This window comes from Trachymyrmex septentrionalis, unplaced genomic scaffold (assembly GCF_001594115.1).
Source record: "Trachymyrmex septentrionalis isolate Tsep2-gDNA-1 unplaced genomic scaffold, Tsep1.0 scaffold87, whole genome shotgun sequence".
Lineage (NCBI taxonomy): Eukaryota > Metazoa > Arthropoda > Insecta > Hymenoptera > Formicidae > Trachymyrmex > Trachymyrmex septentrionalis.
Genome location: NW_017306059.1, coordinates 2,340,668 through 2,366,981, shown reverse-complemented (window position 1 = coordinate 2,366,981; position 26,314 = coordinate 2,340,668). Strand labels below are relative to the sequence as shown.

Sequence of the window (26,314 nt, the reverse complement as noted above, 5' to 3'; positions counted from 1 at the left end):
CAAATGTAAATTTCCAATTTTTCTGCGATGCGACAAGTGCTTCGTTTGCAACAAATTAAATTAATTACATTGCCATAAATTCGTTTATGATTCAATTATTTCAGACTCGAAATATTGCAGCAACCTTCCGTTTTAAAGATCAATGTTACGCTTTGACGCGAGAGAAACACAAACGTTTACATTCTCCAATATTTATTTACATAGCGCATATCAGGGTGTTACATAGAGAGTTTACATACTTATCTATTTATTTATTTATTCGTTCAATTTTATTTATTCAATTATATAGCGTACTTTACAGTATAATTAAGCTGCCCAATAATCGGCTCCACCATACGTCTTCACTCGCCCTCCAGCGAGAGGGTAAGAAAGCAGCGCGCATATACCAAAACAATTGTAGAGAGATTAAAAAGCGACTTTCAATAAAGATTCAATCGATCCTGTGTGTGGAAGAGAGCGAGAGAGAGAGAGAGAGAAAAATCTCTCGAAACCCCTCACCAATCCTGCGTCTATCTCGATCGTCCTGCTTTCGATAAATTATCTAGAATGCATCTTATCACATTGCATATCGCGTGTCGAAAGGCATTCTCACGCAAGGACCCGAAGGCTAAAGTTAAACACCTTGTTGTTAATCGAATAGAGTTTTTTTTTTAGGGGACACGTTGAGGGGAACACATTTTCATCGATCCCTCGCGTGATGAGAAGGAGTCTGAAAGAAGATGCGTTACCCGTCTGCAACGTTCACGGCGATACCTTGAAAGAGGAGACGCATATTCGGTGATCGTAACAGTAGTCCGTGTTCCCCTTCGTCGTTTTAGCTTTCTAAGTGAAAGGACGATCGTCTATCGTATCGCATCGCATCGTTTACGGATGGACAAAAATGATTGCCCGTGAAATCACGTCTCGAATCGGCCGCGAAGAAGTCAGGGGGGAAACCGCTTCTTCGTGTTCCTCGACTACCGTTATCTGCAGGACTACGGTCGTCATCACGTCGTCCGTTGCCGTTATCCGCCGCGTGTCCACCGTGTATTGCGCCGTGAAATTGGAAAATGCGTATCGCCACACGACTCGAGAACTTCCATCGCTGCTCCTCCGAGTTCTTCGCCTCCTTCTCATTCCTCGCCGTTGATTCTCTTCTGCACATGACCCAGATACCGCGCGAAACCTTCGCTGGCATGCTTAAGAATTGTCAGACCCAATCTGAACTTGATTTCGGCCACCTTCTTTACAAAATTTATGAGACTGAAGCCCTCTGAGGGCTTTTTCGTGGTCGAGCTGTCGAACCACTCGATTGTTTCGGGATCCTTCGAGCCCGCGGGATGCGTGGTATCAGTGGACTTTTCTGAAGAGACGCTGGTACCGCCGTCATCTATTTTTCCGACGGTCGTGGAAGTCGCAGGAATCTCCGTCGTGTCCTCTGTATGTGTAGTTTTCGAGGTGGACTCCTTTGCGCGCGTATTAGCTTCCTCTTGTTGTTTCCTCTTCTGCCCCTCGAGATCCTCTACTTCGTTTTCGTTGCTACCCCTTTTGTGTGGCACTTCGCCACCCGGCAGAGCCGAATCAATGATATCCAGAATCTCGTTGCTCAGATCTTCCTCCTTCTCTGCCTCCTCGCGCTCTTCTTCCAGTTCGCGTTTCGTCGGAATTATTTGAATTACCGACTCCCTCTTTGATCTTGAGCGTCGCCCTCGGCCACCCTCGTTAAGGGCAGAACGTTTGACCTTGAAGGATCGCGGCCCGTGCTCGACGGCCACCGCTGTTGGCGTTATTTCAATCTCTTCGTATCCGTCATCCGCTCGGATAGTTGATGCTCCCGGATGTCCATAACTATGCAAGCCGGCCGCGTTTGGGAAATCAAAGTCCTGCGTTACCTCCCGCTCGAATTGCGTCTGTCCGACCTCCGTCGACATGTAACCTTTCTTATTGTCCACCGGCAAATTCGCTGCTTTCACGTCGAATGGATACTCTTTAGGTACGTTGCCAACCACGAATTGCCGATTTGCCGCTGAACTCGTACCGACTTCCGCGAAATCTGGACGTTTGCGATCGTAATAAACTGGAGTGGAGGTTTGTGCTTCAGGATATTGATAGTCCGTGTTCCGATACTTTACTGCTGGTTGAGTGTTCTCTACGGCTTTGTAAACAGGAGAAGTAGACACCGATGGATATCTCGTTTCGATCTTCTTCGTTTGAGTATCATATGCACCATCATAATGCTGATAATGATAGTAGTTACTGTTGTAATTATCTTTCGTTCCTGGATACTTGTTGTTGTCATAATTCGTCATACCCTGGAACACCTTGGATAACATCTCCTCTTCGCTCTGCCCGTAGTTACCGCCATATTCATCCATATTGTATTTGTAATTCGGCTCCACGTCGTAATTCCTTCGGGTGATAGTACCGCCGAAGGGATACAGGAAGTACGAAGCGAGGCCAAGACCCAAACCTACCAGTGACATGACGCCGAAGCTAGGCATCACTTCGCGACTGAGGAAGTTGTAGATCTGAGTGCTGATCGCCTTCTGCGGTTGCTTCTTCTTAGTCTTCGTCGTGTTCGCCCCGACTTTTGTTTCAGGCGCGATCTTCGATTCCTGGACTGCGTTATCCGTGATGGTGGAATCAGTAACACTCTCGTTGGTTTCCATTAGAACAGGCACCATCGTCGAGCTTGGTGTCGAGGTCGTAGTAGGTTTGCGCCTTCGAGTCTTGTTCTTCTTTCTCTTCGAGTTATGCCTCGGTCGCTTTGTCGTGGTTGATGCTGTCGCGCTTGTCGATGTCGTCGCATCCGCCTCCGTTTTTGTTTCTACATTAATTTTGGTCAATTCGGGATTAAAGTCAAATTTTAGATCTATTCTGGAGTCATTAAGATCGTCCGTATCCTTCATCATGATTTCGTCCATCTTATCGACCTTCTCGATTGTCAAAATTGGCGCGTTTACTTTGATCGGCTCTATCTCGATTTGTGTGGTCTCATCGATAGGCTTCTTCAGCTGCATCTTTAGCACGTTATTTCCTTTCGTGTTGACCGGCTTCGATCTCACTGGTACTTCTACGAGATCCACGGTCGACAAATTCGACTTGAACGTTGTACTGGCGCTCACGGTAGTCGCGGTGGTGGCCGGAAGTAAAGTAGTCGGAGTTTTCTGAGTGTCCATGAGCACCGACGCTTTTATCTTCGTTACAAACATTGGCTTCTCAGTATTTTCCAGTTTGTCTTGCGGCGTTGTGATGATCGAGACCGGTTTGAAGGTCACCTTCTCGATTTTACCAGTCGATGTGGAGGTCTCATTCTTTACCGTTTCAGATTTGACCGTGGATTTCCTCGTTGGTTTTGGTCTCACCGGTTTTGTCGTCGTCGGTTTCATTGAGGCCGGCTTCGTTGTTGCTGGCTTAGAATGCGAAGTTGTTCTTGGCGTGGTAATTTTCGGCTTAGAAGTAGTTCGCGGCGGTTGACTCTTTTTCGTCGTGAGAACAGTCAACGTAGCCGTTCCATCGCTCGTCGTCGAAGTGCTTGTTGTTGTGGTGCGAATCACCTTCAAAGTTGTGCTCGATGAAGTTTCCGAATTCTTTTCTGAATTCTGAGTAACTTTCTCCGGTTTCGAAGTAGTCACGATTTTCTTTGTTGTCGTCATACTCGGCTTCTTCGTGATCACAGTCACTTTCTCGGTGGTTATAACAGGGGTTAACTGTGGCGTGGTCTTCTCCGTGATCTTTTCTGCCTGTGGAATCGTTTCTTTTTCGATCGACGAACTTGGTCTTACTGTAAGTCGTACCTCCGTTTGGAATGGCTGCTGTGTCTTCGATTTCTCGATCTCTACGCTCTTTACGGTTGTGGACGGTGGATTCAGCAGGATCCAAGTGGAGATACCGCCAGTAGTTGTCGGATGATTTTTGTAGGCGGTAATTAGCCTCGTTGTGCTCATCTCTCGCTCAAGCTCTTCCTCTGTCATTGCCATCGCTTGGCCTGGATGGCTACTCTCGAAATAACTGAATTTAGAATTAATTGGCCTACCGAAATGCACCGGCTCTAAATTGATCTCTGAACTAACATCCCTTATCAACAAAGGGACACTGTTCTCCGAGGATTTTGGCGTAGTTACGACATTATGTTCGGCCTTGATGAGATCTTTGTTATTCACATTTACCACATCCTGCGGATTTGTAACGTTGAGGAGTTGAGTGGCGACGGTTCTCAGAGATTGATCCATATATTGCAGATCCTTCAAATTACGATGAGTATCATTCACTTGCCCACTGAAATAAAATTTCATCATTAGATTTGTTGAAGAGTTATAAAATATAATTTCGCTGAGCATTTCCAATTTTTATCATCGTCACATATTAACATGATTAACATGATGGGGTATCGCAGTTTATATATAAAAGATAAGTTTATCATGTCATATTTTAATAAATATTATATGATAATATTTCATTTTGTTCTGAATCATGATTTTTATTAATTATTCATAAAATAATAAGATACACATATACACACATTCTCTCTCTCTCTCTCTCTCTCTCTCTCTCTCTCTCTCTCTCTCATTTATTACTAATAATTTTTATGAATAAATATATAGCCGTTAGCCGGATGAATTAAAGAATTAGTAAAAATGCTTACGGGCTATTAAATTTCTTACCTTTTCTGTGCAATAAGTAAGGCTTGATTTGCACAGATTGATACCTTGTTAAACACCATGAGTACAATTAATTAAGTTAAGAAAGTAATAAAGTGCAATGTAGTTAATATATTGAAATAAATTATTATCTACAGTATGTTTCAGAATAAAATAAAAAGATTTTCTCTAAATTGAAATTCTTATAACTCAGTTATAAACTTTAAATTGTTTTCTATCGTAAGAGATGTAATTTAGAAGCAATAATTTTTAATTAATTGTTTTAATTAGTAGTAGCAATCGAAAATAAGAGATTTCCGCAGATCTAATTTCAGAAAAAGAAATCGATTACAACTACAGTCTTCGGTTTTCAATTTTAATTTATAAGATAAATTTAATTTATAAAAGAATCTAAATTTTTTAAGTATAGTCACAATAGCTGAAAAAAAAATTACGTAAAATTAAATCTTGATCGAGCAAAAGTTATTTCTATATTAGATACGTTTAAGAAATTAAAGTAAGTAAATAAAATGTAAGCGTAATCATCCGACATTTTGACACAATTTAAAATAATAATAAGATTCTTTCTTTATGATAAATTTTGTTATTTTTCTAGCGCAATAATAGAATGGGATTTAGAGGGATCGCAGGGGTATAAAGATAGGAACATATATTTTTTATACAGCATATAAGAAGGCGTAAGAAATTATATAACTGCCTAATGAGAAAAATATTAATCTTTGTTTGGAATATTTTATTAACATTACATATTTGTTGGCACAAATAAAAAATAAACTGTTAATGCCCTGAAATGCTGTAAAATTTAATTAAATTAAAGTATCAATACAAAAAGAAACTGAATCATAATCCTTTGCAGTCTTATGTCAAGTTGAATAATTTTTTACAGTAATCTCTCGCGATATATAATTATAATCAATAATATAACAAACTATGTTGTTGGAAGCTCAATAAATTTTTTTTGAATAAATAATAAATATTATTTGATTAGTGTTGAACCCTCCAATTAAAAATATAAATAAAATTATAAACGAAATACTTGATCTTCACTTATTTTTGAGAAATTTAGTCCGCAAAGAGATAATATTAAATATTGTACTCAAAGCATCTTTTTTAAATATATAACAAATTTTTATAGATATATGATACGATAAAAAAATGACGCAGTATTCTCATTATTCTACACATGATATAATAACGATAAATAGTAACATACAATTAATTAATAATTATTAATAGTAACGTTACAAAATATTAAATTAATCATTGCACGGATTGTCGCCCATTCATGTAATTATGTGATTATGTAAATAACGAGTATTTTCTTACTATGCTACATTTGGCGTAAGAATAAAGAATAAAAATTAAATATTATATAAAATATTGTTTGCGAGTATAATCATCTTAATTATTTTACATAAATTATATTTATGAAGAACGAATGCGAAAACTATTAATTATTATATTTATTTCATTATGGATTTTATCCACCCAGTCGAGTAAATCTCATTTTTAACGAATGAAAATACTATACAATTATCTGCATTATCATTATATGTGCTACATTAGTGTATCCACATAATGTTTTAAAAAACAAACATAATCATCTAACTATTTTCTCTCTTTGCTTTTCTACTAACCACATATCATTTTCAATCCGGTATCAAATGATGCATACGATCACTCGGTATAATTGTAATTTCTATCTAATTTAAGTAAAAGTAATTCTAACAGCGGGAGCGTACTTGCTTCATACAAGCTTTATACTATATAGCTTTATACTATATGGCTCTCCTACTTATCTGAAGTTCATCAAGCGTTACAAGATCAATCGGTGTTCGATTCATCTTCTGCGCTTCCTACGTCTACTCTTCCATTCGTTCAGACGATCATACTTGTGCACGGCTCGTCTGACGAATTCCTCAAGGTTCGGTGTGAAACCGATCGTCTTGTCAGCGGAGCGACCGAATTCGAAGGCACTCGGTAATGCCCACGGGAATATGAACGCGGCTATGCCGAGTATACCAGCTGCCATTGCGACAAACGGTGCTGAGGTGAGGCTGACGACGCCATAACCCAACGGATTTAAAAAGGAAAAATATGTGAAGGCCTTAGCCATGTACTGTAACACGTCGCCTGGCGACATATCAAAATCAAAATCAAAGTCATCGTCATCATCATCGTTGTCATCGGCTCCTGAAGCCGGCGACAAGGATGAGCCAGCGCTGCTCGATAAATCGGGTTTAGTTGCGATATTAAGACTGGGAAGATTCGGTAATGCTGACAATTGCAGGGAACCCGGACCAACATTGGACTGACCGGTCACCGGACCGGGTTTGACTAAATACACCGGCAATTCCTCAACGACGGGCACAAATGGATTTTCGGAACCGAGAGTTCCGGCAACAGATGGCCCGCTCGCGGAAGCACCAGCAGCTGGTGGATTGATAGCGGAACTTGACGCGTCATTGCCGGGACCGTCGGCAGGGCTCTCTTCCGCGTTCGTTAATGAAACGCTGATCTGAGTGCCCTGGGACACCTCAACTGTGTGAAGACTATCGATGGTCGACAATCCCACGGATTGAGCGGGATCTAGAATTTCACTGGGATCTTTCTGGGAATCGTAATAGTCATGTTGATCTGGTTCCAGCGTTTCGAGCAAGTTGGAATACGTTCCGGTCGAAGCGGTTACGTAACTATCGAAAGAATCCACATGGGAGAGATCGGCAAGCACATCAGAATATTTCTCGCTCTCATCTGTGCTACCGTAGTTCTGCGTCGCTAATGAGGTCTGATGATCCTCCGCAGTCGCCGGTGCGCCGCTCGGCTTAAACACATTCGTATTCAAAACATGCGAGTTGACGATTATATTCAAATCTGTGCATCCTTCCTTGCTTTGAAGCGTATTGTTCACCCGAGTATAAGTGTTTATCATAATCGTCGGACAGTTTGTATTGTCTGTATAAGTCGACGAAGGGAAGGTATCGGTCTCCTGCTTAGAAATATTTTTATTCTCATCGTTCTGAGAAGTGAACATTACGTGAACGTTGGGTCTCTGCGCCAAGGACTCTGAGGAAGATCCTGAAGAAGTCGCTTGATTGGCAGCTGTCGCGTCCGTTTCCGGTGCTTTCGATTGAGTCACGGTTACATTCGGTTTCTTCAGACCATCGTTTAAGATATGAACCACCGTATTCTGTGTCACGTGTGTCGTAGGATTGTAAACGGTCTTGTTCTGCAACAACGCCCCACCGGGCCAGGAAGAAGGAATCAAAGGAGCGGAAGGATTCAAAGAATCTGTTTCATATTTGAGAGACGTAATTGAACTTGGATTTGACCACCGGATTGGATAATAATCTGTTGTATCAAGATTCTGACTCAGCGGTACATCTTGAAGAACGACGGTCTCATAATTGTCGTCGTGGATATTCAACGGACGATTGGGTTCCAAGTTTTCGTAGATCGACTCTAAATTCGACTCGATCGGTTTGTCATCATTGTAATCAAAATGCTGCGTATTGTTCGGAACGATTTCCGGCACCTTTAACCAATTGATGATCTTCTTTACACTGGAATCAAGGATTGGGTCCGCATGATCAAAATAGTTGTTTGACAATAGGATCGGTGTTTCTTCAGCACTGGAAAGATTCGACTCATGACTCGATTCCTCCTCCAGAGATGAAGTATATTTCTCATAATTGTATAGATCTTCAAAGTTCTGAATTGCATCATTCGGCCAGTTCTTCAAGTATGCATCGTATTGTACGGTCGTATCGTTATACTTGTCCGCCGTTTTGTTTTCAGTGCCAACTTTCTGACTCGGCGATTCCTGAACAGACGAAGAATGATTACTCTTCATCGGTTTGGACGTCACGTGAATGTTCAAGCTGACGGGCTTCTTCGCACCTGTTCGCGTAAAGTGCTTTGCTGGTTTTCTCAGTTGAATGTCGGTAGAAATATCGTCACCATTCTTCACCTTCATGTTCAACGCGACGTTGCTGGCATTCCGCCAATTCGAAGTCGAGTACGGATACCGAAGCTTAACGAAATTTCTATGGGACGTAGCTGCGTTCCTGTGGCGAAACGCAGGGAATTGACCAACGACTTCAGATTTCAAATTCGGAATCAAGACTGTCTCCACGCCATGCGCCGATCTTTCTGAATTATTCAAGTCACCATGCTGATCGCCAATGGATCGAGAAGAATTAGTAACGACACTCGGCTTCGAATTTCCATGCGAAATCACGCTCGAGTTTGTAGGTTTGCGAATCGAATTACGATCTTTATGAATAGAATAAGTAAAAGCATTTGCCTGAGAATCGCTTGGAACATTTGTTCTCGCTATTTGCAAAGAGAATCTATTTACACCCTCCTTCCAACGTGACATCTCGCCTTCAATATCCTTATTCGCGAATGAATCGAACCTAACTGAACTGGACTTCTGACGATTTTCTATTGCAACAGAGATATCGTCATTTGTCCTCTCGAAACCAGATGCATGAGTTGCTAAGAAATCATTTCCTGCTGAATATGAATACTTCGTTTGCGCGACTATTGGTTCGAGATTTTCATTCGAAATCACGCCAGATTTTGATCTCTCTAAATTCTTAGCATTCATCTTTCCGGAATAATCTATTTGACCAACTTTTGAGCCGGAGCTAAATCTTGTCCAATCTATCCTTTCATTTGGAATTATTTTAGAATTGCCAGAGGAAGCGTGAAATGAAGGTTTATTTACGTCGTTCGAATTTTGAACGACAGTAGCGAATTTCGCGATATCACCTAACACATTCGTCCTTGAAAAATACGGAGGAACATTTATCGCTCTAAATTTAGGCATCGTCCAAATGTCATCGATCTTGGAACGACGAACGCTTGGAAGCGATCGCGCCGCTGTGAAATTGCTGGCGCGTGAATTGACTGCGTTGTGTTCACGCGACGAATCGGCACTATCGCGGAAATGTGTGATATACTTTCTATTACTTCCGGAAGTCCCCGTATACCTGCTATCGTCTCGAACAATGTCGTGTGACTTGCTCGAGACTTGGATGCTTCTCCATCCCGCGTCGTTCCTTTCTATCGTCTTCGCTTGCGAATCTGCGCCTGAAAGATAAAAAACGATAAGAATTTTTATTCTAAATTTTAAAGAGGAATTCTAATGACACAAACCGATTGCCGACACACGCAACGTCGACAAAATGATAATGCACTAATAATAGTGAAATACATCGAATTACTGTCCCGTTAAAACGCGACGATTTCTCAATGCTTTAAATTCTACCAAGTTAAACATTTCCGTCTTAGGAAATTCGGTTTTGCAAGAAAAACGCGAGTGGTAACGTTGGTGCACGAGAATCAGTGGTATAATTACGGTTTTACAAAGAAGACAGGTTGTTATCTGACACGCTACAACAATTGATGCTATTGAGTAATTACGCTCGCGATTGATGCTCTCTTATGCGTTTTCTCCATAATTGGAACATTGAACGCAAATTCTTTTGAAGAAGAAATGAATAACGCGTTACTAAGAGAAAGAGAAAAACACAGTTGAGAATTGTACGTAATATTGTAGATACAAACACAAGTACACAGATCCGCCATGTAAAACGCAAATGCATATATCTAATTGCTAACTAATCACTACTTGAACATTCTCTAGCTAATTAAAATATATTAGAGATAACAGATCTGCAATGGAATAAGCACGGTTCATTGGCTACGAATTGCACCGCGACGAAAGCATCAATTTTTACGTTTAGAAAACACTGCTTCCTGCTGCCAGTTCGTCACGGTTTTATTGCTAAATGAGCGTTTTATTACACCGATCATTTCTGATCGCGTCGTAATTCGAGATATGTATATATTATCATCGTATCGTTCATATAATTTATTTGTAAAACCTACCATTGTGCGGTCTGGTGTCACCCGATCCTGCTACCAACAGGACCACCACGATCTTTAGCAGCTGCATCCGCATTTTCGCACTGAAACAAAAATTTTAAATTTTAAATAGAATCTTCTAAAAGACATAAGAAAAATAGACATAGAAAAATTTTGCTCAACTTATTCACTAATTCTGGGACGACATTATTGAGAATGATGTGCAATGAATTGTAAAAAGACAGAGGACGATTCCGCGAATCGAGATACGCGAGGCCAGAGGCTGTCCTCGACACGATGACCCACTCAAACGCTGAACTTGATCTTGAGCAACAATCTAGATATTCTCCAATCTTGGATAGATCTCTCGTTGCACTATGTCATCGAAAACAAGTCAACAGGAAGAGAATACATCGGTCGCAAAAAGTAATCTCACGAAAGACGCGATTGCACGGCTCTTATGAGGAAAGAACGATGATCGGAAACGGTGGAGCAAACGGAAGTCGAAGGTTTTAATTTTACGACCGATAAAAGATGCAACGCTTGCGTTAATATTCATGAGGATGACGCACCAGCTATTTTATCGCAAGGATTTGTATGTACCATGTACTTATATTTCGACAGTTGTTACGATAATCTGACACAATGTGTTTTATAAAATACGAATAAATATAATATTAACCAAATGTTATTTTTTAATTTATTGTGAATTTATATTTAACAAAATAGAAATATAATTTAATTTTCTTCTTCTTCTTCTTTTGCGAATTTAATTTTTACTATTTTATAAATAGAATCATAAATATACAATGATGTAATGGACGTTAAATTTGCATTTGTTATATGTAAAATCATGGAATTATTAAATAAATCATTAAATTTAAATATTATAATATGTAAAATCATGGAATTATTAAATAAATCAATAAATTTAAATATTAAACAATATCAAAAATGATAAATGATAAAGATAGATATCTATCTCTAAAGTATTCTAAGCTACATTTCAAACGTCCTCTCCCAGGAAATTTTATGGTATGTAATATACGTTATGTATATTATATATTATAATAAAATTTTCCTCAAGGTGAACGTTTTGGAATGTAGTCCAGTATAATTTATTTTGATGTTTATTTTATAAATTGAAATTTATACATACTTATATATGAATTTTTGAGACATTCTTTGTTTAAATATCAAGAATTTTGCAACTACATTGAACAGTCAAAAAACTCAAAATGCATGCGATTGTTAATGATTACACCGCAATGACGCAATTGTCGAGATAGGTGACTTTGGCGAGTTTACGTAGGTTACACGGCATGAATTTCTGATCATCGATTTGTCAACTAAGGTTTCGATTGAAAGCATCGTTCGTATTCGATGCTTATTTCCGATTATTCCAATCGTCTATGCACACAGAATGTGAACAATAACATTACCATTGACGTAAGTTAAGCACTCGTCTGCGTAATAAAATTTGTAAAATTTTATACCACACATTGCAACGCAGATAACATAACAATTTTTTTTTATTTAAAATCGAGTAAAAAACCGTCGTAATCACCTCTGAATAAGAATCATTGACAGATGTAATATATTTATATATCAAATATCGATATATAAATAAAAATTAAATATAAATAAAACAATACATTGTGTAGACGATATTTTAAATAACGGTTATAAAGTGCGGTGGCCACGAAATGCCGGAACAGGAGGGAAGAGGACAGGCTGATGACGAACAGAATGTTCCTCCTCCTACGTTGAAATCTCTACCGAAGGTTTCAGTGAAGGCTCTTAGTCTTGACCTAAAGTAGTTTATGCGCTGTAAACCCTACATAACTCTTGGATGTAATTCTCTAACGATCACAGGTGATTTCGTCACGTGGAGATTTTTTACCGTTGCATTTTTTCCATTCTCATATTTGTGTCCGCTAACGGTACTGAACGGGCGTCGATCTTCTTCGGGTGTCCATCGTATGTGACGTCACATCGTATATCTCAGAGAATACAGTCAAAGTGCGCGAAAAGTCCGACAAGACATTATTCCATCGGTAGAATAGCCGTAGAATCCGATACGCGAATTCTACGAGCAAGGCACGTACCGTTAACCATTTAAATGTTTCTTCATGAACCAGAAAACCGAAGGCAATTTTATTGAGCCATAAACAATGTTGTGAGAAGATTTATAATTACAATTCTGAAGGGATGTAATCAGATCAATAATATAATATATCATGCAATACTATCAAATGCAATTAATTGCCTAAATAAATATAAATATTAGAATTTTAAGCATGTCGAGTTTAATTTTCAAATATCATAAACTATTCGAAGTTGAAAATATATTATTATACGAGATTATTATTTGCTATGCTTATAATAATTCTATTGTTGTAATATATAAACGCTTTAATTTAATAATTAAAGCATTTGTATACTATAAGCTTTTATATAATAATTACAAAAATTGAACAAGAATTTCAATTTGAATATAATTATTTTAATAGAGTCGATAATTTTCTAATGAATAAAACCGTTGTACGTAACAATAATTGTTACTATGCATGCTCTTTTTATTTACGCACTGACTATTTTCGATGGCAAGCATGGTAGCAATTTTCTGTAACATTCTAGCGTAAATAGACGCAAATGCATTTACGAGTAACTACTCTCCCCCTCTCCATACCTAATTCAAATCATTTGATAACGAGTAAAATCTACTATATAGGCATAATAAATTAGTATATCAATAAATAATAAAGAAAGGAATTAATAAGAGATTGACAGATTAATTAATAAATTATACATTAATAAATATATAAGGGAACAATTCAATATTTTGTAAATTTATTAATTGTATCAACAAAATATTGCTTACTTAAGATGCAATAGATATCTGCAATCCTTATAAATGTTATCAGTGATGAAATTTAAATGAAAAAAAAACGGAAATAGCTTGTGTCAATCTCCGAGCTGACTGATAGAGGGAATCACTAAAGATTATTCGTATAGAATATTCCTGAGATCGCAAGAACGATATCCCATTTCCGGAACGTTGAACGCCAGCGGAAAAAATCGCGCGCGATAAAGACACGCTATTTAACAAACAGATTTGCGCTCTAACGACCGCTGAACATCCATTGCTGCTAGAATTAGATCATAGCGGATAAGAAACAAAACGACAAGGCATGAAGAATGGCAGATGATCGGCCGACAGTGAGTCTCTTGATCATCCAGGTCAGTAAATCGCATTAATTTCATTGCGATAGGATTAGATCATATTCAAAGGGATAAATAAGCAGTTGTATTGTGAAAATCGGATACGCTTTCATACCGTGACCGTTTCACGCAATAGACGTTTTTCACGCAAAAGTGCCGATCCTTAACTTACAATCCATTAATAACGATAGTATTTGCTATTTCACTATCGCGAAAGACGCTCTAGTTAATTTCTTATCCGTGTGAAGTTTTCATTATAAAAAACAGTTTCAGTGAAGCGTGAAAAACTAAATAATTTAATGATAGAGAGAGAGAGAGAGAGAGAGAGAGAGAGAGAGAGAGAGAGAGAGAGAGGACAACAACGAACGAAAATTGAAAGTGTTCACATAACAGAAACGTAACAACTATTTTTTTTTTATATATGCAAATATTGATCTTTTGCCGGAATATTAATAATTTTTAAAACTTGTCTTCAAGTAACAGAATCACGTCATATTTTACAGAGTCATGTATTTTTATTCTCTTTCTATTGCAGAAATAATGAAGTGAGTTTGCAACAAAAATTCTTTTATTGATATTTTATAAATTAGAAAAGGATAAATTTTAATAACTGATTAAACTTACAAATATAAATATATATACATTTATAAACAAACATATTAATTTAATTATTTAAATTTATAAAAATTTTAACGCTAAAGAGATCTTAAATATTCAAAATTATTCTACTTCACATTTGTTAAAGATCCTATCATTTCCAACAATCAATTGATTCGGTAGAAATAGGCCATCTAGCATATTAGAATAATCTGTCCATTCATTTTGAGATCTCTTTTGGAGCGTGGTACATAAATTCCAAAAGTGCTCCTATTATCTTTAATCGTCTAATAAGACAATATGGTAAGACAACCGTGCAACACGATTCAACAAGTGTAACGTAACGTAATGATGCAAAAAAAGAGAAACAGGAAGAAGAGCAGCGAGCTCTTCATGAGGAAGTGTCTGCGAGGTGTAGCGCAATGAAACAGATACAAGTAATTTATCAGTGGTATCAGCGGTATCATATCTCAAACCTGGACCGTGCGATGCTTCTGTTCGTTTTTGTTTCCAACATCTCGTAATATCTCGCATTTTACATTTCTCAACAGAATAATTTCTCCGTGCATTAAATAAAATTCGTTATCGTTATATAATGACGAATACGGAAATTGATTATTAATTATTTCAAATAAATTCCGTCATTTTTGTGTCTTTTGTCACTTAAAAAAAATTATATCGTAACATTACATTTAAGATAGTACTTGTTTAGGCAACCAAAATGCACGTTAAAATGCAATTAATATTTTGTTAAGAAAGGCTATTAAATTAATGCATGAGCTGGCAAAACTTTATTTGGTTAATAATTAACATTTGGCTAAAAAAATTGAAAGGAGTACAAACTAAAACTATTATCATTTATTAAAAAGAAATAGAGATATATATATTATGAATATCATATTTTAAATATCATATACTATTTTTATTCATTGATTGCATATCTTTATTTAGATTTTTATAAGAAAGAACAAGTAAATTTTTGTTCTATTTAATACTTTTTAAATAATTACGTGGAAAAAATACTTATCATTAAATAATTAACAAACATTTTAACAAATTCATATGATTAAAAAATCAACAAAGCGTATATAATGATCATCACAAATTATCAATCTTACCTATATCTCAATTTGATGAAGCATCGAATCACTTCAAACGCGATCGCTACACACACCCGACGGTCTCGCGGAGCGCACGATTGAGAAAATACGCGAAATGGTTTTTCGGTCCACCACCGAACTCGTCCGAATCCGCGCGTTAGGTCCTCGATGACCACCTGTTCGGAAGAAAAAAAAAAATACCGCCGAAAGAAACTCTAGCGCTTAGAATGAACTAATCGGACCGAGTATCGCGATATTCGTAAATTCGCGAAAAGGAGAGGAAGAGACCGCGACGTCGCGAAACCGGACAAAGCGGACTGAAGCGAAGAAGAGTGTCGGAAGACGCGTGTCGACTACCCGGACGATCTTTCGACAATGGTGCACGGCTGACTGGCTGTCCGACAAGTCGTGCTTGCGTACCCAGGTTGGAGAAGGTTGGAGAAGGTTCGTAGCGGGCCGAGGAAGAGGGTACGCTGCACGCGCGTTCTAGCCGTGAGGAGGCAAGCCGAACGAAGGTGGAGCGCGCCTGGCCGGCGTTCGCGGGCCTTAGGACCCGTTATACCCGACGGTGCTACGAGATCCGCCCGAGTTGAACAACCTTCGCCCGTCGTCGTTACTGCTCGATACCAACGCGTATGCTAAGCGCGAGCGAAAGGCTCTTTCCGCTGCCACCGACGACGATCGATGCGCGAAGTGGGTGAACTTGACGTACGGTGCACACATCGCGATACGGTATCTCTCGAATGTCTCCGCAGCGGTCCCGTATCCGGCGGGTTGGAGGGGAACGAAAGGGCACGAGTTCTAATTCAATCTTTTTCCTGTGAAGCTTAAGCCTGAGATAGAGTGAAGTGGGGTAATTTGATTGATGATGGGTAAGGTTAACAGAAATTTCGAAATTGTATTAAAAAAATAAGATCGCTTAAGTCTGGTTTTTCATTTGCTGGTTAACTTGTAGTTAAACTTAACTTGATGTGTTTCATCCAAAGCAATAGGCTTCACTAATGACACCATCGTGAAATCCATTGAATAAAACATCAGATTAAGTCTAACTACTAGTTAACTGACAATTAAAAAACCGAGCCATAGTGTATTTGATAAAAAATACAAAAAAATATATTGTTCCAATAGTGTATGTTTTGTATGTTTTACTGAATATTTCAAGTGCTCTTAAAGAAATATTTTAAATAAGTTATAAAAATCCAATCAAAACATGCGTATTAAAGGACATAAATTTTAAACATTTATTTCGTAATCATCATTTTAATCAATCCGAAATGACACAATATAGAATAATTATAAATAATAATTACGTAATAATAATTATGTCATTATTAATTATGCATTAAGTGTAACAATTACGTAATTTACACACGTAATTTGAAAAAAAAATCTTTAGAGAATCCCATTTACATAAAATAGAGACTGAGAACAATGGCATATTTCAAGCGCAGACGCATTTGTGATTCTGAGAACACTTTGAACAAATCATAAAATCAAGGAATAGAAGACAAACTGATTTAAATAAATCAGGCATGATGTAATTACGTGCGAAACGGCGACATCAAACTAGAGCAGGAAGTCGACATTAGTATTAGATCAGGAAGAAAAGTGAATAGCCGAACTTTCACGAGTGTGAATGTTGATATCAATATCAATATCTATGCACGTCTGTGAAAGTTATAATATTTGCTTTGTTGTTACGGTGCTATAAACATCGCAATGCTCCAGATAGAATTAATGCACAACGACGAAATGCGTCCATCTTGATTAAAAAATATTTATTGACATTTTCAGTATAACATTAATTAAAACGAGAACGTGATAAGACTCAGTTATCTCGAGGCATCATATCGGTTATATGATATTAGATTAACTGTTACATACCAATTTTATTTTTTACTTTTTTTTCAAAAACATAATAAAAGTGTAATTCTGAATCCTGTTAAATATGTGGCAAACTGAAACATCTGTCCGATATCTGTCACGCGAAGTGTAAAATAATTTCTGAAGTAATGGTATGTTTCTCTGCTGTAAAAAACCGTTGCTATTATTATTTCACTAATACAATAATTTTTTATAACTGATTAATGTACTATTTACTTTGAGGAATTATTTTATACTTCTACTTCTATTTTATTATGTTTTTAACGGTAAACAAAAAAATAAAGCTGCACGTAACTAATAATCTGTCACTTAATCAATATAATTCCTTGAGATAATCAAGCCTTAAAATTTTCAAATAGCTGTCAAAAATTATATTTTAAATGTTTATGTATAAATTATAAGAGTATAAAATTTTAATAATAGTTTAATATTAAAAATATGTGAAAAATAAAAAAAAATAAAGAGCTTCCTTTTTGTGCATTTAACAAAATCACATATGAAATTATCACATTATACATACGGAAATTTCTTCTTTTTATCATTACATTATAAATTATTTAAATAAATAATAAGTTTGTGAAAAATTCGGATTAGGTAAAACGTTATCAGTAAGAACCGATTCAGATAAATGTTAAGTAATAATAGGAACTTTGTTCCAGTTCATATTTTACATCCTGCACACATTCTGACAACATAATGAAGGATTCGCACTATCGGTGAGTACTATCGAGGCGATGCGTGATGCTAACTGATGGTTAATTCAGGAAGTAGTTTTTCCTAAAAGCTCAAAATGCAAATGGATGTTTCGGCAACAAAGAAGAGCATAATCCAGACGACAGATGCCAAAGTCAAAAACGATATTTTTCAATTGGATCAGAAGGAATTCGAGGAATTAGGAGAAGAACCAACGTATGAGGAAACATCTCCCTTGATTGACAAAGACATCATGGATCTAGTCTGATGACACTCTAGCAATTTTCAGTTCGTGCCAGTGATCCACTTATCGCGTCGTAACGCATAATTAGATGATTCCTGATGTTCGCGAAAAAATATTTGTTTCCGTCTTGCCACGCGGATGCGACTTTGAAATCGCTCTGGAGTAACTCTACAAAAAATTTACGTAACGTTCATGGCACTCGTTCATAATCACAGGCTTTTTCTTCATAACAACGGCAAAAATGCGGACGCGTTATCTCAGCCAGTAAGGATATGCTGAATTACGAGTTAAGTGGTTCAACCACCATCTGCGCTCTTGAAGTAGAATAATAAGCAGAGAAAGGACAAGTCATGGCATTTAGTAGCAAAAGAGCCACTCGTAAATCTTCTCATTTTTTTCACTTACTTCTAACATACTCATATGATTATAATTCCGAAAGTAATTTTAATAGGAAAATGTTCATTCAATGCTTCGCGATTCTGCTTGTCATCCTCTTGTGCGGAGGTAACGCAAAATATTTATTCTAAACTAACTTCTAAACTTAAACTTATTCAACTTAATTTCTTATTTAAATTTTTCTAATTTAATTTATCTAATTTAATTAAAATTAAATTTATTGTTTATTTTAAATTAATCTAAATTAATTTTCTTCGAAAAAAATAAGAAATTAAATTTAAAAAATTAAAAATAAGAAATTGATTTAGCAATGTTATCATAAATAAGATCATTTTTTAAAAACAACTCATTCACGAAATTTCTCGAAATGCTTACATGATTCGTCATCAAAACAATTTATACAAAGTCTATACATATTCTTCTTTCCTTAATAAACAAAAATACTGAAGTCCGTTGAAAATCTCAGGTTTAAAAGCCGAAAAAAAACAATCGCAGACCCGGAAGGTACGTAATAACCGAACGCGTCGGTCGGTTGTCCCAGAATCATCCTCCGCCGCCTCGGCTCTTATGTGGGACATAGCGGCACTTCTTGCGGGCTTAGATACCTTCGCCGGCTGACAGCAAGTGTAGTCGCATCGACGTCATCGTCGAGGAACCATTTCTCAATTAATTTCTACGCAAAGCGCGCTTATAGAACCTAGATCAGCGCCTAGCTGAATGTCCTTCGCGATGGGAATCACGGTCGAATGACCTGTCCACGGTAGCGTATGCTAATATGAATTGCAAATAGCGAGCAGTTTAATTCATCGCTCGGGCGCTTGATAAATGAGATAATAGCTTTCGATATACAACAGGTCGTTAGAGGGCTGGCGAGGCGTGAAGAGCAGTGAGATAATAATATGATAATTAGATTTATAATAAAGTGCATTCATATTGCCCTTAGATTTCTCTTCTTTTTTTTTCGCATAACTCCATATATTCTCTTATTAAACTAATGATTGCATTATTGTATAATAAACAATTAATCACAATTGAAAGCAGACTTTGAATGCATGTATGAACATTGATATATTGACAATTTCCGTATAACTTTCTAGTTCGTTGAAGAACAAATGGAAGCAGATTATTCTTTCCGTTTTCTTTTCTCTTAATGTTTTAAGTCTAATCTACAATGTGCGATTTGTTTCCTTTTTGCCTAGAGATGTAAACGACGGAAAAATACTAGAATTTTAGGATAAAAAACGGAAATTAATGGTTTTTTTTCCTTCGGCTTTGACAGTTTTTTACTCGGATATTTTTTTTAGGTCATTTAGATCTGTCGCATAGCTTAAAATTCCTCAAAATTTTTGCACTTAAAGTGATGATTAGAAAAAGATTCGGACGTTTGAAAAAAAAGCACAAAGATGCTGAATGTAAAGAGTGCAACGCAAACAGACCTATTAACCAATTAACTCATCAAGAATTGCAACAGTCAATAATACATATTTCCGCTTAAATATAAAATTATAAAGACAAAAGTATTAAAAAGTATCGAAATAACAAGAAAAATAAATTCTATTTCTTCTTCTACATATTTAACATGAATTCTATATTTTTTCATTAATTTTATGTAATTTAATCAAAAATACTTTTTTTATAGTAAAAAACTAGTTTTTTACTTGATACTTTTCTCCGAAGTTAAAAACCATTTTTTTACATCTCTACATTTTTGCTTCTTCTAGTTTTTTTCATTTTCTGTCGCTCGAGATAAAAATTGACAAACTTTGGAAGAGAAAAATAATTGGAAACAAAAAATACGTGAAAAAAAACGTAATTGTCGATAAAATGGTCACGAATAAAGAAAAGACATGAGGTGATAAGCAAGAAATAGGAAAAAGAACACTTCGTAGATTAGGCTTTAGAAATATCCCAATACTACATTATCAAAATCATCATCCTTGATTATGTTTCCCTCATCGATATAATCTTAGAGAAATTGCTTTATACTTTCGAGTAATTTTCACCAAAGACTGCATTCGTCTTATTCTCACATTCATAATTGAGATGTCAGATGGACTTATATACAAACAATGAATTATAGTAATGATGAATTATAGCGTGATCTTGTATTTTGTTTTACATTCGCCACGCTGCCAACACACAAAATTGTCCGCAATACTTTAATGATAAATTCTACAGGTTTGTAGTCACACACTGTAAATTTGTAGAATAAAATTTATCTTTGTTCTATGATGAAAAAATAAACAGTATATATAATTTATTTTATTATCAGTATCTTCTTTCAAATTTATATGTTCCAAAACAAAACTGCGTGATTTTAATGTAAATAAATGTAAATAAATATTTAATATAAAAAAATTAATCGTCACATTTTTTAATTACAAAAATCAGAAAAATTCTCGATTTATTAGAACTTTGTGTATACTCTCACATCTCCTAAAACATAAAAATTTGGCATAAACAAAAAATATATTTTTCAAACAAAATATTCTCTCAATCTAAAAAAATATAGTCAAATAAAATTTTTCAAATCGGTAAATTTATTGTATAAAGCCAAATATTTTGTAGCGACAACAAATCAGCTGGCATATAGCTTTGCTTCTTCGTAGCATATAGTGAACTGTTCTATACACAAGGTCATGGTGCTGCATTCGCGAAGTTCAAGTCAATACGTATGATGGCGTTCGCCGTGTTGTATCATCGTGTTATTATCCTTTCAAAAGAGGATACAGCGTAGGTATAAAGCGATCGTCTATAAAGAGATTCCAGGCTTGATTCCCCTCTTTCTCAGTCCTGTTATCTTACTACATATATAGTGAGTAAACAAGAAAAAATTGTAAAAAAAGCTTTATTTAACATTAATTAGCAATTTATATAATAAATATATTTTGTCCTAATATACACAAAAGAGTTTCACAAAAATAACTGTGTTCATGATAAGTTAAATTTTTTAACTGTATGAATACTTTTTGTGCGTCTAAATAATAAATAAGTAATATAATTTTTCATTTTTATTGATTTTTAAGATAATACATTTTAATTATTACATATCCTCTTTTAAATAAATTAATTTTGAGAAATATAATCTATTTTATTTTTTGTTAATAAATTGCTAATTAATTGTTTACTTTTTAAAAATATTTTTTTTTACAATATATTTTTCTTATATAAGTACTTTTTGCAATAGAAATTTTAAAAGAAGAAATTTATTTATATTTAATGCAAAAAAAAAATTAGAATCATAATTCAAAGAAAATTGAGATAATAATATCATCTCAAATCCCGTAATGCATTGTGTCCTAATAGGGGCGAAATCTCTCAATAGAAGAATAGAAAGAGAGCATTAGTAGAGAAGAAATCTCTTACAGATGAAAACTTCATTCTTTATAAGGGATTTCTTCTCTGCTAATTTTCTCTGTCTAATGAAAATTTCATCCTCTGTACAATCATCAATTATCATTCTGCGCAATTAATTAAAACCCATGATTAATAATCCAATCGTGAAACAAAAAACGACTAGTTTATCGAAATAAATATTTCATGCAATGCAATTTATTTGCTATTTTAAAAAAGAAATAATACAATAAAAATTATAGAATTTAACTATATTTTATTTATGATTTTTAATTAAATAATTTGATTAATAAGGAAAAAATGTGATGCGTCTATCTTTCATTAACAAATATATATTATATATATGTACTTTGCGGTATTTATAAGTCTAAAATGTGTTACGCGTAATAAATGCTATGAATTTCGATATTTATTACCAGATGATTTATCGCATCTTTATTAACTCGAATTTATTTGCATCGTCGCGAGTATCAAAGTAGAGAGATATTATTTTTAAATTTTTCACTTATTAACAGAACAGAGGATGCGGAACGGATTGGCGCCGAGTCGGGAAGCATCGCGATACGTTTAATTATCAAGTACTAGCGTAATTAAGTCTGTATTTTAATATCTGTCAGCCATGTAACATACAATCGGTATTTATCATCAGTAATATGTTAAAACTTCTCATCGTCCTAGATTTGTATTGCTGCACTTTATAAGATGTCGAGGGGCTCATAGCATTCATACCTTGATGCAATCGTATTTTTTCAACATTATTCCTCTGTCACAACGTAATATGTTAAAGTGCACATCGCGTGTCAGTAAGGACGGAAATGCCACGTGTGAAGTACCGTGTGATTATCGTGTTCTAATGATTAGTACATGCGATCATTAACCGTGTTTTCGTGTGTGGCTATTGTAAGTGGCGTAAATAAAGAAGCAGCAATGGAGAGAGAGAAGAAAGAATCCACAAAACATCAGGCGATTATGGAGCAACAATAAAATAAATAATTTACTTATTATTTTTGTTTTTTGCCTGTGCATGATTAAATTAATCATTTATATATTTCCACTCATTGAAACAATTTAAGATTTAGAAAAAATAACTTTTATATACGAAGAATTTCTAGGATTGTATATGTGAACACACAAGAAAGGAAATAGTAAATTGTTAAGCAATTTAATATGTGATATTATTACTGTAGTTCAATCGATTTGCGTTTAAAAACCGAAAAATTAATTCGCGCAATTTAAAAAACTACACAAGTAGTATATAAATTCACATAAAATTATTTAAGCACTTAAAATTCAATTTATAAATTTCGTATCTATTTCTTTATAAATAAATATACAGATCAATTTGCAAATGTTTTAACCATAAATTATAGACATTCATTAATATATGTAATAAACATGTGTACAAAATTCACAAAATTATATCAAAGTTCATCACAGTTATTATATCAATATATTATTAATCACTTTAGTCATTTATCGTTACATTCTATTTGATAAAGATTTGTTATATCTCAAACAGCACAACGGAATTATACAATTCCAATTATATATATTATCTCAAGTGTTAATTACAAAACGTATAAATCATTTGAAGTAATTGTCGGGTAATTAATCTTGACACGGTGTTGCAATCAGCGATCGCTCAAAACTATCGTCTTATCATAACAATCATAATATCGTCTCGTTGATCATCATCGAACTAATAAAGGGTTGCTCGTCCTGGTGAGCGAAAAAGAAACAAAAAGGACTAATGTGACACACACACACACACACGCGTACACACACACACATCATTTATTTCAGAAAATTGCACCGTCGGAATTTCTGATTATGATAAGCGTTAATTCGTGGGACGTGCAGATACAAAGCACAGACGCGCTTTGTATCTAGCAAGATAAGATAGAAGTACATCAGAATCATCGGGTACCGGTATATGAGCAGAAACGGTAATTGGCACCTTGACATCCTCGACTACTGCGACTACTATTGTGTGCATATACACAGACATACCTAAAAAATTCTTATGAGAAAGTCCCCAAGTATATCGAAGTATTTCTACGACAGCGACAAAAAAAAGAGGCGAACGTTTAACGTTGACAATATTGGGTGCTTTCTATTTAGTAACACAAGTCAATACAAACATAATTCTATCTTTCTTGATATATTCAAGTAACAAAGACAAAAATACATTTGTTTCAATTTGTGCTATTAAATGAAAAGCATCCTATAATTCATGAAAGGTATTGATGTGATCCTGTTTATTCACCACTATACTATCTTAGATTGCGACAAACAAATAAAAATTCTTAAAAAATATATTAATATATGGAAATATGTTTTAATAAAAACAAAACTTACAATCGATAAAGTAAAAATATAACGAAAATATTCCTTTTTTGTTAACTAATAAATAACTTATTTATTAATAAATAATTAATAAATATATTTGAAAAAAAAAAATTATGCATAACCAAAAACAAAATAAGTTACGTTTACAGCTTGACAATTAATAATATATAGAAATTAATTTTATTTTATGAACCTATTTTATCGATTGCAAATGTTTTATTAAAAAATATTTAAATATAATTTATAAGAATTTTATTACATATTTTCTTATTTCTAATATCACAATCTAAGATAATAATTATGAATGAAGGAGTCTTAATTGCTCCAATAAATCTAACTAATTGCTATGTGCATTACAAGCACTTTGAAATAAAGATTAGATTATACTGACAAGATATAGATTAATATTGATTAATAGTATGTCAATAACAGCAAACTATATTTTATGACCTTTGTATGTGTGCATTTTAATATAATATATATAATAAAGTGATGAATATCTATAATTCACAGTTATAAACGCGGCTAGTAATCTTTACTTATTAAATGATAATTATTATATATATATATAATTCTAGAGTATTTCAACGCACTCATTTGTCATAAAATATATATTATAGGTACATCTATAATATACTGATAATAAGAATAAAAAATCAAATTTATCGTCAGCCATTAAGCCTAAAGCGCACAGTAAGTCGAGAAAGTGAATGTTAATTATCATCAAGTTATTCAAATGGCTTGTTTGTAAACAGTCAGTACGAAATCATCTGACAGTGACTTCCTTCATGAAATTCAAATCAAACGATCCACTTCGTTTCCTCTAACGGATTGTTGAATCCTTAATCTTTATGCCTTCAAGTGCTTCATTCTCTCACTGTTGAAGTTTATGCTACATCATCGACATCTCATTTCTCATGTAGGATATAACTACATGTAAATACGTGATATTGTCGATTCAAAAGCATTTTGTGTTTGATCTTATAATTAGAAGTAATATATGGGATGTAGATAATTTAAGATAATTACATCAAGTTTAGATCATTAAAATTCCCCTTGCAATAAAAAAATCTGATCTTTTTTACTCTTATCTAAATGAATATTGCATTAATGTCATATTCGTTATTGAATTCACAAATACAAAATAAAAATGCACGAAATTTGTAAATACATCTCAATAAAACAATCAAATATTTTGCATAAAGTATATTATTTAGAAGAATTTGTATGAACGTTCCAATGCTGTAGATATCTTCAAGCTACTTTATGCTTATACATTTTGAAAAATTCGTAACTATTCTCAAAATATGTATATCAACATTTTTTACACATCCAATCAAATTTATAAAGTTTTTTTAAAGTAAAAGACTTGATTCAGTAGCTGTATTTCTTATGCAAATTACAGAAAAATTATAACCCACAGAGAAGAAAATAGAATATATTTTCAAAATTAATATATAATAATTAAAAAAATAATTAACTTTTATCTTTAAAAAGATAAAAATCCAGTTTAAAAAACACCAAAAATACATTTGATTCATACAATCAATATTTTTTAACCTTAGTTTTTATATTAATTATAATTAACTTACCTTTTTAGTATATTGCGAGTTAATTTTCACAATCGACTTTTGCTGATAGTTGTTTTTTTCTTTGCAATGCTGGAAATGCAAAAAATTCCTGTAACTTCATATCCCAGTTCCTTTCGCAGTCAGCGATGAGGTAGATTGACAATGAATCAGTAGGCGGGAAAATGATCTCTCTATGGTACTGCTGATAGTTATTTTCGCATTTCAATGAGACATTTACATAGCCGGCAAATTCGTAAGGCGAGACGTCCGATCTGAAAGGCAAGCCTGGCATGAAATATCAAATTGAAAGGCGCTAATGCATGACGAAAATGTTGGAAAATGATAATTTTCGACTAACAATAAGATATTTGCAATTCTCATGGAATA

General features: G+C 34.7%; 1 protein-coding gene across 2 annotated transcripts; it reads right to left on the bottom strand.

The window, feature by feature from the left end:
- Positions 1 to 1,088: 1,088 nt before the first annotated feature.
- LOC108755423 (serine-rich adhesin for platelets-like) lies at positions 1,089 to 26,001 on the bottom strand. 2 transcript variants are annotated; one of them, XM_018498406.1, is made up of 4 exons: positions 25,949 to 26,001; positions 10,539 to 10,618; positions 9,638 to 9,737; positions 1,089 to 4,257 (listed from the first exon to the last, which is right to left on the bottom strand). In XM_018498406.1, exons 2-4 carry the CDS (start codon positions 10,609 to 10,611, stop codon positions 1,113 to 1,115), a joined length of 3,318 nt encoding a protein of 1,105 aa, XP_018353908.1. In that variant the 5' UTR covers positions 10,612 to 10,618; positions 25,949 to 26,001; the 3' UTR covers positions 1,089 to 1,112. The 2 variants fall into 2 exon arrangements, with proteins under 2 accessions (XP_018353908.1, XP_018353907.1); XM_018498405.1 differs by lacking the exon at positions 25,949 to 26,001 and adding an exon at positions 15,455 to 15,791.
- Between the last annotated feature and the right edge of the window lie 313 nt (positions 26,002 to 26,314).

What these genes read in the sequence shown, in the direction of transcription:
- LOC108755423 (XM_018498406.1), bottom strand. Translation starts at nt 10,611, where the DNA reads ATGCGGATGCAGCTGCTAAAGATCGTGGTGGTCCTGTTGGTAGCAGGA. An exon ending in TGACACCAGACCGCACAATG is followed by an intron (nt 9,738 to 10,538) that starts GTAGGTTTTACA and finishes TTTATCTTTCAG; the next exon opens with GCGCAGATTCGCAAGCGAAG. An exon ending in ATTGTTCGAGACGATAGCAG is followed by an intron (nt 4,258 to 9,637) that starts GTATACGGGGAC and finishes ATTTTATTTCAG; the next exon opens with TGGGCAAGTGAATGATACTC.